Source organism: Zingiber officinale, chromosome 2B (genome assembly GCF_018446385.1).
Source record: "Zingiber officinale cultivar Zhangliang chromosome 2B, Zo_v1.1, whole genome shotgun sequence".
Taxonomy (NCBI): domain Eukaryota; kingdom Viridiplantae; phylum Streptophyta; class Magnoliopsida; order Zingiberales; family Zingiberaceae; genus Zingiber; species Zingiber officinale.
The window spans coordinates 8689757-8704682 of NC_055989.1; the positions used below are offsets into that span (position 1 = coordinate 8689757).

The window sequence follows — 14926 nt, forward strand, 5'->3', positions numbered from 1 at the left end:
CGAATCTGAGTCAATCTCAAAAACCCATCTTGAAGTTGAGCTCATTTTTGATAATAGTCTTTAGCTTGTTGAAATTAGGGCTTCAACTTTTTCTTCTTCCTCTAGCTAGTTGTCCTTTCTAGCAATGAGTTCGATGAAGAGCGACCTCGCTCTGATACCACTTGTTGGGACACTCCAGAGCTAGGGGTGAATAGCTATTCTTGCTCGCTTTCTCGCTTGCTCGCTTCATAGATGTTGTTGCAGCGGATAAACTTGAAGCAACAAACTCCCCAATGCTAACACTAGAATTTACTTGGTATCCATCTCAAGAAGAGATAACTAATCCAAGGATCTACACTGAGAACACTCTCCACTATCAAAAACACTCCTTCTTGAAAATAATCTGGAGGTAGAGAAACCTCTTACAACTCACACAACCAATATAACTCAAAACAAGAAGTAAAATATATAAATATAAATGAAAAATCTTCTTGCTTGCTCTCTTGTTGCTTGTGAATGCTGCTTATAAGCTTGGAAGTGCAGAAACACCTTAGCCCTAAGCTTCCAAGAACTAGCGGAGAAGATGGAGTGAAGAGTTGTTGTGTTTGAACTCGTCGTCGCCTTTATATCTGTGCTTTTAGGACTGTCAATCGATTACCATGTCAGATCCAAGCAATCTAGCTGTTTAAACCTTGCAACATACATAATGGTCATATCTTAATTGATTGACCAATCAATTTGGGAGGTTTTGATCGATTGCTCAATCATTTTAGAGTGCTTCTGTACTCTCGCAGATTTCCCTAGAATTTATTGACCAATCGATTATGGCTGCCTCACACCTTTACAAGAAAATCTTCAACAATCTATCAATTGATCGATTGGAGTGTCCCAATCGATCAGTTGATCAATTGGGAAACCCTTTGTGCATTTTTACGATAGCCTCTTAGTTGATCGACCGATCGATTGGGCTTAGATCGATTGACCGATCGATTGGGCTTGCGCCAATCGATCAATTGATCGATTGTCTAGCCCTATGTCACCAAACACAAATCTAGGGTTCCACTTCCAACATCTGGTCAACTATGACCTATTGGAACTCCTCAATGCCTAGCATCTGGTCAATTTTGACTTGCTAGGACTTCGTCACTAAGTATTCGGTCAATCCTTTGATCCACTTGGACTTCTCTCATTGAGCCAAGTGTTCGGTCAACCTTGACCTACTTGGACTTACCGTCTCATACCAAGTGTTTAGTCCTTCATGACCCACTTGGACTTCTAAATATTAGATGTCCAGTCAACCTTGATCCATCTGGATTTCCACATATCTGACTTCACTCACCATGACTTCTCTTCTACCTAGCTTCACTCACTAGGGCTTTCACTTGGCTTCACTCACTGATATTTTCCTCTGCCTAGCTTTACTCACTAGAGCTTTTCACCTGGCTTCACTCACTAGGACTTTCCTTTGCCTAACTTCACTCACTAATGTTTTTCACCTGGCTTCATCACCAGGACTTTCCTTTGTCTAGCTTCACTCACTAGGGTTTTTCACATCAAGTGTCTGGTCAACACTGGTCCACTTAGATTTTTATCTTCTACCAACCTTCCCGTTGCCCTTGTCTAACATCCAGTTAGGGCTTCCCAGTCAATTATCTGGTCAACCTTGATCTACTTAATTTTTGGTCAAACTTTGACCATCAATCTCCATATGGACAAATGTACCAGCAATCTACATATATTATCAAACATCAAAACTTAAATATCATGACTTAAGTTTGAGCCAACTCAAGCTTAATCAACCTAGTCAACCTTGACCAGGGAAAATTACACCAACAGTTGTTTTACCCTTCTACGTTCGTATCTCACCTTCAACTTCTTGGCTCGTGTTCCATAGAGACAGTCTGAGTGTTGGTTGCTACTCGAAAAACCTAATGGTTCCACTGTACAAAAATTTTGTACAAAGGTCTGAACCTTTTCCTAACTACCATATGTTCTTTTAAATTAAACTTGGATCGCCTGCGGAACTTAACACGTTTGATCCAAAGTTTAATCTATTTGTTCTTTTAGGTTTAGACTTGGATCTCCTGCGGAACTTAATACGTTCGATCCAAATCACCTAGGTTATTAATTCCATTAAATACTAATTTCCAAAATTGGCTTCTAGGTCTGCATGGCGAGGCACATGACCTTCTTGGATATGGGAACAACCACCACCGCCTAGACAAAGCCTTTTAAGGAAAGCTAATATTTAATTTCCTTAAATAACTTTAGGTCAACCGAAAAGAACAATCAAATCACAAGGAAAAGAAAAACAAAAAAATACAACATCGAAAACAAATTCGAAATACTAGAATCGCATGCCTCTTGTATTTGGTATTTTTACATGAAGATAAAACTAGTATGATGCGGAAATAAAATACTAGTATACCTTTTCTTTTGCAAGCAAAAACCTCTAGGTCTTCTACCGTATTCCTCTTCTAACCTCGGACGTTGTGTGGGCAACGATCTTCCAAGATGAGAAACCACCAAAGCACCTTCTTCTCCTCCTTGCAAGGTTCGGCCACAATCAAGAGCACCTCCAAGGATGAAGAGAAAACACCACCAATGCTCCAAGGGATGCAAGCTTTCTCTCCTTCTTCTCCAAGCTAGAATCCGGCCACCACTTGATCTCCAAGAGGAAAGGAAGTTTCGGCCACAAGGATGAAGAGAAGAGAAAAGAAGGAGGCCGACCACACCAAGGAAGAAAAGATGGAGAAAACAATAGAGGTTGTTCACCTTGAAGGCTCCCAAAACCCCCTCTTTTATAATCCTTAGCTTTGGCAAATAAGGAAATTTAATTACAATAAAATTTCCTTAACTTTCCTTGACATGAATTAATTAAGAAAAATAAAATAAAATAAAATTTCCCAATTAGGCATGTCATGGCCGGCCACCTCATGGAGAGCAAACAAGATAATTTTCAATCAACAATTAAAAATTCCTTATTTGTCTTCGGAAATTTTAAAAAATAAAATTTCCCTTTAAAATCCCTTCATGGTTGATAAAAAGAAATTTCTATAATTTTAATTTTTCAACATGTGAATAATTTACAAAGAAGAAAAATAAAATATCTTTCCAATCTACAAATAAGGAAAGAGATCTAATCTCTTTCTTTAATCTTTTGTAGATATTTTAAAAAGAGATATTTTAATTTTAAATCTCTCCAATAAATTATATCTTTCACATAAGAAAATTTTAAAATTAAAATTCTTTTTAATTTAATGGGGGTCGGCCACCTAAGCTTGGGTTCAAGCTAGGGTCGGCCACCCATGAACCAAGGCTTGGCCGGCCCTAGCTTGATCCACAAGCTAGCTTGGCCGGCCCCTACATCATGGGTATGAAGGTGGGTATAAGTGGGTATAGTACTCTATAAATAAGAGGCTACGATAGAGACCAAGAGGAGGAATTAGTTTTGGTCTCCTGATAAAATTAAGCATCTCGTGTTAATTTTTAATTTTATAAATAATAATTCATTCCACTAGAGAACTATTATTGAACTACCGCACCAATCCCAAATTACATTTTTGGGCTCCTTCTTATTATGAGTGTGTTAGTCTCCCTGTGTTTAAGATGTCGAATGTCCACTAATTAAGTGAGTTACTAAAAACTCATTTAATTAATATCTTAATCCAAGAATAGTACCACTCAACCTTATCGTCATGTTGGACTAAGTCCACCTACAAGGTTTAACATGACAATCCTTATGAGCTCATCTTGGGGACATTATCAACCTAGATATCTAGGACACAGTTTCCTTCTATAATCAACAACACACACTATAAGTGATATCATTTCTCAACTTATCGGGCTTATTGATTTATCGAACTAAATCTCACCCATTGATAAATTAAAGAAATAAATATCAAATATATGTGCTTGTTATTATATTAGGATTAAGAGCACACACTTCCATAATAACTGAGGTCTTTGTTCCTTTATAAAGTCAGTATAAAAGAAACGACCTCTAATGGTCCTACTCAATACACTCTAAGTGTATTAGTGTAATTATATATTTAAGATAAACTAATTCCTAATTACACTACGACCTTCCAATAGTTTGTTCCTTTCCATTTTGGTCGTGAGCTACTGTTTATAATTTATAAGGTACTGATAGCATCATCTTCTGTATGTGGCACCACATACTATGTTATCTACAATATAAATTAATTGAACAACTACAAATAAATGTAGACAATTTGACCAAATGTGATTCTTTATTCAAAATAAATGTTTACAAAAGTTTAGGTTTTCAGTATACACTCTAATACTGAGAAGATCATCATGACTTTTGTAGGATTTTTTAATAGACAATGCCATTTTGATGGTCTCCTCCTCTTCAGAACGTGAGATCGGCTTCCCACCTAGTAAGATCCAAACCCCCCGAGATGTGACGCGAATTAGATATTGGGCAGGCTTGCTAGCACGACTTCTCCGATGCTCAAGTCAGTCATTGATCAAAGAAGGAAGAAGAAGAAAAATAAAGAAGAAAACTCATGGAAATGAGTCACCTCCGCTTGCTAGAATAAGAGAACCAGAGAACCAACTTCCCTCTAACTTACCTCTTCTGGTGTTTATATAATTATCAGAAAAACATCTCTACATCAGATGTTGCACACCCCTTTACTTTTTCCCATGAGTTGGTGAAGATGAGCCTTCTAACAGTCTGTTACGCCCTCCTCTGTTCATTAATTCCCATATATTTATAACCAGGAGCTTTGGAGCTTATTATTAGGGGAAGCTAATTTTGGTACTTGATAGAAGTATATTCCGATGCTCGATAGAAGTAGAATCCAATGCTTGGGGGAACCTGTTCTGATGCTTGAGAGAAATAAATTGAGCATCATAATTTTGCCTTAGTATTGTAGTTTTACCGTAGTCGTGTGTATTGTAGCGTACAGGAATGTGAATGCTCAGACATTTGATTTCTGAAAAACTGTAGCTCCGCAATACTATAGCAATCATTGTAGCGCCGAGAATGGGGATGCTAAGAGAGCAATCTAGTGTGTGGAGCAAAGGTTACAATAGCAAGTACTGTACATGCAAAATGGGGATGTTTGAGAGATAAAATATATGGAGCAAAGGTAGCGCTAAAAATGGGGATGCTTGGGAGAGGAAACCGATTTGAAGGTTACTATAGCAGGCACTATATTGTCAGAAATGGGGATGCTCAGGAGAGGATAGATGAGCACTTTGACTTCGTAATACTGTAGCATCAAAAAATGTGATTGCTTAGGAGATTCTAACGACTTGGGATGCTCGGGGATAAATCCGAATGTGATTAGTTTGAGCTTGGTTCAAATTTGATTTGAGCTTGATTGGTTTAGATGTTATCGAACTTTCAATTTAAGTTTGCTTGATTGTTGAAATATTTGCATTTTATACTTATTTGGTTAGTTATTGATCTTAGTTATTAATCTTAGTTATTGAGTTTAATAATACAAATTCATTTTAAAATTTTCTTTCTTTATTTATTATGTTAATAAGAGTTTTATTGATAAATATTATTCATGAACGTTGTTCATGAACATTAATGAGTTGAGAATATGTATTTAAGTTTATTTATTTAATTTAATGAGTTATTCAAACTTGTTCATTTAATTGATATTTTATGTATTGAATGAATATAAATAAGTACTTATCATGCACGATTCCTCCTCCATAGCTACACAAACGACCTCCATATAATAAGAGCACATACGAAGCGACCCAATAGACGCTCAAGATCAATGTCCAATAGATGCTCTACCTCAATACCGGAAATGATGGCCAACAAGCTTCAAGCGCTAGTAATGGAAGAAGATTGTATAGCATAGTTGAATCCGACGAACTTAAACAATGAAGAATAGGTTCGATTGCATTTAGAGATGTTAGACTGGTCAACCTATGGCGGTACGGGCCTACCTATGACGGCTGACCATTTGACGAGACTGGATGGGTCAACCCGTAATCTTAACGGATTAAAAAATCCTCAATCTAATCCAATTCAAGACAAATTGTTAGTTAGACGATCTAACCTATGAGTCCAAATATATATATATATATATATATATATATAGGGAGGGAGATGTTAGACTGGTCAACCTATGGCGGTACGGGCCTACTTATGACGGTTGACCATTTGACAAGACTGGATGGGTCAACCCGTAATCTTGAAGGATTAAAAAATCCTCAATTTAATCCAATTCAAGACAGATTGTTAATTAGACGATCTAACCTATGAGTCCAAATATATATATATATATAGTTTTTAAATTTCATTACAAGCATATATTTTTTTTTTTCTCTCTCTCGTAACAACTTTTATTCGAGTGCTACTTTAACAACTCTTCAACGAGAGAATAATAAAATAGACGGAAAAGAAATCTTTATGAGGGTTGGAGCTTGAAGAGAAATAGAAAGAAAAAAAAGGGTTCTTTTACAACTACTGAAATAATATCATTTCTTTACAAATTTATAAATTTTATACAATATTTCTACTGTATAAAGTAATGTTCACTTTCTGTTTCCAATTTATATTATACGTCTGGATTTATATTAGATCAGTAGCTTAAATTTTATATAATGCATTCTAAAAGCACTTTTAGCTTATGATAAAATGAAAAAATAAATCTTTGAATTATAGATTAAGTGGTCAAACTCACTAATCAATTTTTTTTTTGTTTTAATTTTAAGTTTTAAAGAAAATTTTTTCCTGATCAATCTAAGCTCATCATAGACTGATGGACTGATCAATTCATCTAGACATATCTTTCTTTAAATCTTAAAATTTCAATCCAGTTTATCAATCCGATGAGTTTAATTTAGGCGATGTTTAATTAAATGATAAAAATAATTATGGGTATAAATTTAATAGTAAAATGAAATTAAAATGAGAATGAATATAAAATCTATTTAGTTATATTAATTTAGTTGATTTCTATAAATTAAAAAATCAATTCTAAATATTATTTATAAATTTATAATCCAAACACTTTTTTATTATCATTTCATTCATCAATTTTTAAATCCATCGATCAAACGTACAGAATAGAACAAAGGGAGTTCAGATCCTCTGTTCCGAGATTTCTGTGTCCCCATATTTCCTTATTGATCGGACGGATTAGATCACATCTCAAGAATGTAATACACATCATGAGATTGTAATGACCGTCCGATCAACGAGGAAATATGGGGATACGAGAATCTCGGGACAGAGGATCTGAACTCGAAGAAAGGCAACCAAAGAAGGAGAAAAATAAAGGGGACGAAAAAACGAATTCAGATCCTCTGTTCCCATTTCTCTATGTCCTCATGTCCCAGTGTTGATCGGACGGTTCAGATTACATTTCAAGAATATCTTGCACATCATAAGGATATTGCACACATCTTAAAGATGTCATGATGTCTTGAAATATAATCTGAATCGTTCGATAGGCACTGAGACACGGGGATAGAGAAAAATGAGGACAGAGAATTTGACCTGCTAAAAAACAATGAGTGAGAAGCAAAGAGACAAGATGCCTTGTGTCTTTCACATATAGAAAGCAAAAGAAGCTACCGCTAGACGCAGGAACGGACGCATTCCAAGATGGCTTTTTTACGCCTCTCCGTCCTCCTCTTCGCCTCGCTCCTCGGAGCTGTCGCATCTAAGAAGGTCCCATTGTCGGTGTACTACGAGGCGATGTGCCCCTTCTGCTCCAACTTCATCGTCAATCGCCTCCCAAAGTTGTTCGAGAGCGGCTTAATCTTCGCCGTCGACCTCGAGCTCCTCCCCTATGGCAATGCCAGGCTCGATTCCAACGGCTCCATCTCCTGCCAGGTCCACGCTCTCACTCTTGTAGTCACAATTATCTTCTTGTTGGAGGATCGATGTTCAATGCTCCTAAAGCTCTTGTTTCTCCATCACTGCGCTAGTATTATGCCTAAATCTAAGCATAATGTTGTTCGTGTTGTATGAAAATTACAATACTCTGTTCTTGAAGGGCCTAGTGAAATCCTAAGTCCTTTTCTTCGAGCATAAAGTTTACTGTTACATTTTGGCTTAAAAGGAAATGTCTAATATTTTTTAATTTATTGTCTTTTAAAGTTGATTATTATTACCCTTATTTGTTTGCTAACCCTTCTTGCAGCATGGCCAATATGAGTGCCTACTGAACACTGTTGAAGCATGCGCTATAAGAATCTCACCCAGTGTGGTAAGGAAGACCAATTTCTAACATTCTACTCTTAGTTTTTTCCCTTATTCTTCAATATATAGCTTCAATCTATCACAAGTGATAAAAATCCTTTCTTTTGTGTTTTTGTGGTTTGATGATAATGAAGGCAACAAATGAATCGTCTAGGAAACCCATACATTTTCAATCAATTCGCGCATCTAATTTGTACCTAAAATTCGACGAAGAAAAATATTTGGATGCTTCCATAGGAGAAATTGAATGTTACCTCATTGCTCTATAATACTATGATGAAAATGTATTTCTTGGTAGCAACTATTATCGTCTAGGAAACTTGGATGCTGCCAAAGGAAAAAAGATGTCTATAAGGTCCTGTGTCTCTACTATTTCTTATTTGCAACTAATTTTATCTGAGTTCTCTCTTTAATTTACCTTGAGATTGTCCTGAATGCCATCACGCAGATTTACGGTTCAGTTTCATGTTCCTAATGACATCAAAAAATATTGTTCAGCTAGAACATTTCAGTTTCATTTACTGCGTAGAGCGCTCAGTAAAAGATGGTCGATATATGAACTGGGAAGCTTGTTTCCAGAAGACGGGTTTCGACTCAAAATCTGTCATTGATTGCTACAATAGTGGATGTGGGATCAAGGTTGGTTTCACCATGCTTCTCATTATAATCGTTTATGATCATTTCTTATCTTTGTAGAACAAAGCACAGAATGCTTACCGACAATCTCGCAATTCCTATCATCCCACCATTTTGAAATATGTCTCTTGTAATCGGATCTCATTTCAAAGCTTGTCCAAACACATTTATGGATTTTTCATAGTTTCAGCTAAAAAGACATCATGGAGTTTATTCAAGCATGTCATGCAACATTCTTTATCTGTGTCATCTGAAACTGGAAGTCCTGCAGTAAAGAGAATGTACCTAATGCAACTTAATCTTTCTACCGATGATTAATATCATACCTTAGTGTCAGTTGACTCATTATTGAAGATGTTATTAGTCGAAGAGAATCTCCGAGTATATGCTTCAATATAATATGGAATTGATGTACGATTGTAGAAACCAAGAGAATGGATTATATTCAGTAATAAGGTGAAAGAGATGCCATTTATGTTCTAGAGAAATTCTCAAGCAGAGTTTAGACACAGCAATAATGAAGTTTTGATAATGGCACAATAAAGCCAGTCATACCTTTGACCTCAATCAGTAAAGCTCTAAAATTAGGTTGATAGCGCACACAAGTGACAATCTCTTCGACCTCAGAGCAATCAATATATTAATAAAAGAGTGTAAAGAATGAAAGAATGAAGAGAGAGAACTAATTTCTTAAGTTGGCTTCTTCATGGATAGTGATTACATCAGCCCCACAACCACTAAAAAAATAGGAAAACACACAAAATCCTAGAGGGAAGACAATCTCATACAGGTAAATAGATAGTTAGAAAGCACAGTTCGGTTCCTTGCTAGATTTTAGTAACCTGAAAATAATGTGTTAAATTATTCTATAGTTGCGCATTCTACTCCTGTGCTAGTGTAACAAGATAGGTCATCTGGTACAATTGTTACGTTAATGGTTTGCCTTTATGCAAAAAATGCTTACAAGAATTATCGATACATTCAAGACTGATGTAGAGTTTCATAGGAGGTATATATTTCATCCACTAAATAAAAAATCAAAAGATTTGCTTTAGTTATACATTCATGAGCAAATTTGCTTGCAATATTCACTTAAATTCTGAACATGTACTCTCTTGAGTAAATAGTCACAATTACCCTGATATCTCAGCATTATATATACATGGTTTTCCAAACCATACACCTCTGAAGCTCTGGATATAATCAACTGATACTTTTCTCTTTATGTACTGATTATTTAAAACTATGTTTGCTTTTGTATGAAGCAAGTTTTGATAGATGAAACTTTTCTGCAGCTTGAACTACAATATAAAGCAAAGACAGAGGCACTTCAGCCCCCTCACCTTTATGTGCCTTGGGTAGTAGTTAATGGAAAGCCACTTTATGAGGTTTGTCTGCTAAATTCTGAAACAATGGACTATCTATTAGTTGGCAATAAAAAGAGTTTTCCTGCATCAAATTGTTGGTGTGATTAGTTTGAATATCCAGCACCATGAAAAATGCCATACAACAATATAAGACTTATCTACATTTCAGTGAAATGACAGTTAGAATGATATTACCAATTTAACTTCATCTTGCGTGTGACCTCTGCGTACTATGCAAAATTTATGGAACAAATAATTATGGCTTAAAATCTTATAAACCCTGTAAGCATGCAAATATTTTCCTTAAAAATGCAATTTTTATCCTTTCAGTGCAATTCAGAAAGACAGAAACAACTTTAACTCCCTCAAGGCAGGACCATTTGAGCAGCAGATTAAGTAGATAATAGAATACAAAGTTCAACTGCATGATTGTATTTAGTACTTGATTTCCTCTATCAATCACGTATTTTATGTATATATAGATATATCGTCAACTGTATACTTATTCTCATAGCAGGACTATGAAAATTTTGAGCACTACATCTGCAAGGCTTATGGTGGAGCACCTCCTAGAGCTTGCGAAGGCCTTCTAACCATTTCCAAGAACACAATTAGTAAAGAAGAGGAGCCATTTTGCCTGGTTGAGGGAAGGAATAGCTCGTCGACAACTAAAAGGAGGCACCAAAAGGAAGATCTTCACAGTTGACTCATGGCTTCTTTCTAGTCCTCTGGCGATAGAACAAGTCAACTATTCTTCATAGAGGATGACTACTTTGTTGCCACACAGCAATGCTAGATGGTGTTTGGCACTTTGTTGGGAGATAGCTACCAACTAGTCATTGAGGATTCAACTTGTTGAAGATGCTATAAGTTCAAGATTTATTTTGACATTTTAGATGATTAGTGTGTTGTTAGAGCCTCTGAACATGTTTTTAGCTAGCTTGAATAATATAATTTCACTAATTACTCGTGTGTTGATGTTTTCCTTGATAGACTTCAATATTATGATTGGTCGTCTACTTTAAGTTTTCATCTCTCAAAATATAACGATTGAGTTTGAAGCTTTCAACCTCAATCCACTAACAAGCCGACTAATTCACCCAACGAGGTTAGGTGAACTTGCTCTTTGAATACGATTTAAATTGATGTACTTAAAAGAGTGCAACCAAATAAATATAGACCAATCAAAGAGTCGACTTTATAAGAGTCAACCATGAATTCACAAGAACAGCCGGGTCTCTCCTAAACAATAATAACCAACTCAATCAACTTCCAAATAACAATCTTAAAAAAAATAATAAAATATTCAGCAATTGACCAAGGACACATCTAAAGTTGTGAAATTTTAAAAAGGCACAACTAATTCTAAAGGACACACTTGTTTCGCATTTTAGCTCTATCGCTAACTACTATAGTGTTGTATCTAAAGAACTGCATCAATGTAGTATTAATTTTTAAAAATTAACACTATAGTAGTATTTGATCCTATCTAAAATCAGTGAGGTTTGGAATGCTAGTGAGCTGGTCTAGAGGTTGACTAGAAGAGGAGTTCGAGCTAGGAATGCTTGTAAGCACACGAAGAAGGGAGGAAGAAGAACGTCAATAAGCGGGCCAAGGGGTCTCTGATGCAATCACTCCGACGCTCAAGTTAGTGCAAGAGTGGAGGAAATGACAAATGAGTAGCGAAGAAGTGTTGAGTTTGTGCATAGAGAAAAACATACCTGCTTCTGCGAGGTGCGATCTTTTTAACACTTTGTAATCCCCGCATTAATTAGATATCACGTCTATAATAAAGAATATATCACGTCTCAAATGTCAGAGGGTTATATTGCTCATATCTTGTACGGAGATCTAGTGAGAGTTATGCTATGTCACATATACCACTCCATGTGTTTGGACAATTCACGTGTTCTGACAACCCACATGTTCTGACAATCCATATAGGGCACATATGCTGCTAGTCAACTGGAATGATTGACGAATCGGCCTTAGAAGATTGGTCAGCTCTGGCAGGTCGACCTTAGAAGACTGGTCGGTCGGCCCTAGCGGATCGACCTTGGAAGATTGGTCAGTCGTCCCTGGCGAGTCAACTCAGCCGAGAAGACTGATTAGTTGGCTATGGCAGGTCAGTCCTAGTGAGTCAACCTTGGAAGACCGATCGGATCTAGCGAGTCGGCCTTGGAAGATTAGTCGGCCGACCCTGGCGAGTCGATTTTGGAAGACTGGTCGGTGGGTTCTGGCAAGTCATCCTTGGGAGACTAGCTGATCAGCTCTAGCGGGCCAGCTCAATTGAAAAGAGGTGATCCTGTTGACCCTTCTCGACTTTAACCCAACTCAATATCTGATTGATCCTCGTTTGTATTTGTAACAACTTTCAATATTCCCCGTGTCAATATTGTATTTTAAAAATAATACTATATAAATCCTAAAAGCAGTATGATTGTAGTATAGATTTTTAAAAATCAACTTTTGAAATCCAACATCATACTAGTCTTATGTATTTTTTTAAGAATTCCATAACTTGCTCTTGGTCCATTGTTAACATTTAGGTGGTGTTTGGTACATGAGCATAGGGTAGGGAATTAGATTTATTCTCAAACCTTGTATTTGATTGATGAGAATGGAATCAAAATTTTAGAATGAAACCTAAAAACTTGGGTATTGATGAAACTCACCTTCTCCCTTGGATTTTGATAGGAATGGGAATGAGAATTAAGGTGACATTTGGTTTTTTCCTAGGAATCGGAATGAGAATGTGAATCATAGTATTATAGAATAAATGAGTATAAACATGGATATCATTCTTAAAAATAATGTTTGCTAAGTTGAATATTTTATATATGAATGGTTAGTTGAATATTTTCTATCTGAATGAACTTAAATTTCCTTTTTTACCTTTAGAGAAAAATAAGAGAAAAAATTAGATGTGAGAGAAAATCTAATATGAGAGAAAAATATAATGATAGAGAATGATGAGAGAGAAAGGGTGATGGGAAAAAATGAAGAAAAGGAAAGTGTGATAAGAGAAAATGAGGAGAGTGTGTGTGATGGGAGAGATTGAGGAGAGAGAAATGTAATGAGAGAGAAAGTGTAATGAGAGAGTGTGTGAGAGAGAGTGGGTGATGCGAGAGAATGAAAAGAGTAAAAGTGTAATGAGAGAAAATGAGGAGAGAGTGTGTGATGAGAAAGAAAAGTGTGATGAGAAAAAAATAAAGAAAGAGTGTGTAATGGGATAGAAAGCATGTGGCAAAAGATGATTCACTCCCCTGCCAACCCGTCCCTAGGCCAACAGAAAGGAGCTAAATCACGAGTGGTTATTAGCCATTAGTGATGGGATAGAAAGCATGATGAGAGAGGATGAGGAGAGAGAGTGTAATGGAAAAGAATAAAGAGAGAGAAAGTGTGATGGAAAAAATGAAGAGAGAGAGCGTGTGATGAGAGAAAATGAGGAGAGAGAGCATGTGATGAGAGAAAATGTGTGATGAGATAGAATGAGGAAAGGGAAAGTATAATGAGAGAGAAAACATAATGAGAGAATGAGGAGAAAAAAAGTATAATAAGAGAGAATAAGGAGAGAGAAAGTAATATGAAAAAAAAATTAAACAAATATATTAAGGGTATTTTTGTCCAAAACTTTGGTAACGTTTGGTACATGGGTATGGAAATGGGAAATTGGATTCATTCCCAAACCTTGTATTTAGTTGATGGGAATGGAATCAAAATTTTAGAATGAAACCAAAAACTTAGGTATTGATAAAACTCATTTCTCCCTTGGGTTTTGATGGAAATAGGAATGAGAATTAAGTTTTGGACGAAAATACCTTTAATATATTTGTTAAATTTTCTTTTATATTACTTTCTATCTCCTCATTTTTTCTCATTAAACTTTTTCTCTCCTCATTCTCGCATCACACTTTCTCTCTCATTATACTTTCTCTCTCCTCATTTTTTCTCATAAGACATTATTTCTACTCATTTTCTCTCATCACACTTTCTCTTTCTTCATTCTCTTCTATTACATTTTATCTCTCATCATATTTTCTCTCTCCTCATTCTCTCTCATCACAATTTATCTTTCTTCATCCTCTTCCATCATACTTTCTCTCTCCTCATCCTCTCTCACCATGCTTTCTATCCCATCACACACTCTTTCCTTATTTTTTTCTCATCATACATTTTCTCTCATCACACACTCTCTCTCCTCATTTTCTCTCATCACACTTTCCCTCTCTACACTTTATCTCTCATCACACTCTCTCTCCTTAATCTCCCATCACATTCTCTCTTCTCATTTTCTCTCATTATACTTTCTCTCTCTTCATTCTCTCTCATTATATTTTTTTCTCATATTAAATTTTCTCTCACATATATTTTTTCTTTTATTTTTCTGAAAGGGTAAAAATAAAACTTAAATTCATTCCAATAGAAAATATTACTAATCACACTTTCCTTATTTTTTTTTCATCACACACTCTCTCTCTTCATTTTCTCTCATCACAATTTCTCTCTCTACACTTTCTCTCTCATCACACTCTCTCCTTAATCTCCCATCACACACTCTCTCTCTTCATTCTCTCCCATCATATTTTCTCTCTCATTTTATTTTTCTCTCCTATTAAATTTTCTCTCACATGTATTTTTTTCTCTTATTTTATTGAAAGGGTAAAAATAGAAATTTAAATTCATTCCAATAGAAAATATTACTAATAGAATATTATTTTAAGAATGATATTCATAT

At 35.7% G+C, this 14926-nt stretch overlaps 1 protein-coding gene across 2 annotated transcripts; it reads left to right on the forward strand.

Moving 5' to 3' along the window:
* The first annotated feature begins 7538 nt into the window (after positions 1-7538).
* On the forward strand, positions 7539-11173 carry LOC122045219 (gamma-interferon-responsive lysosomal thiol protein-like). 2 transcript variants are annotated; one of them, XM_042605343.1, is made up of 5 exons: positions 7542-7816; positions 8127-8192; positions 8684-8824; positions 10117-10209; positions 10706-11173. In XM_042605343.1, the coding sequence occupies exons 1-5, from the start codon at positions 7586-7588 to the stop codon at positions 10892-10894; spliced, it is 720 nt and encodes a 239-aa protein (XP_042461277.1). In that variant the 5' UTR covers positions 7542-7585; the 3' UTR covers positions 10895-11173. The 2 variants fall into 2 exon arrangements, with proteins under 2 accessions (XP_042461278.1, XP_042461277.1); XM_042605344.1 differs by lacking the exon at positions 8684-8824 and having other exon boundaries at positions 7539-7816.
* The last annotated feature ends 3753 nt before the right edge of the window (positions 11174-14926 follow it).

Coding starts and splice junctions, on each gene's coding strand:
- LOC122045219 (XM_042605343.1), top strand. CDS start 7,586: ATGGCTTTTTTACGCCTCTCCGTCCTCCTCTTCGCCTCGCTCCTCGGA. Junction 8,193..8,683: donor TAAGAATCTCACCCAGTGTG/GTAAGGAAGACC, acceptor AATATTGTTCAG/CTAGAACATTTCAGTTTCAT. Junction 8,825..10,116: donor ATAGTGGATGTGGGATCAAG/GTTGGTTTCACC, acceptor ACTTTTCTGCAG/CTTGAACTACAATATAAAGC.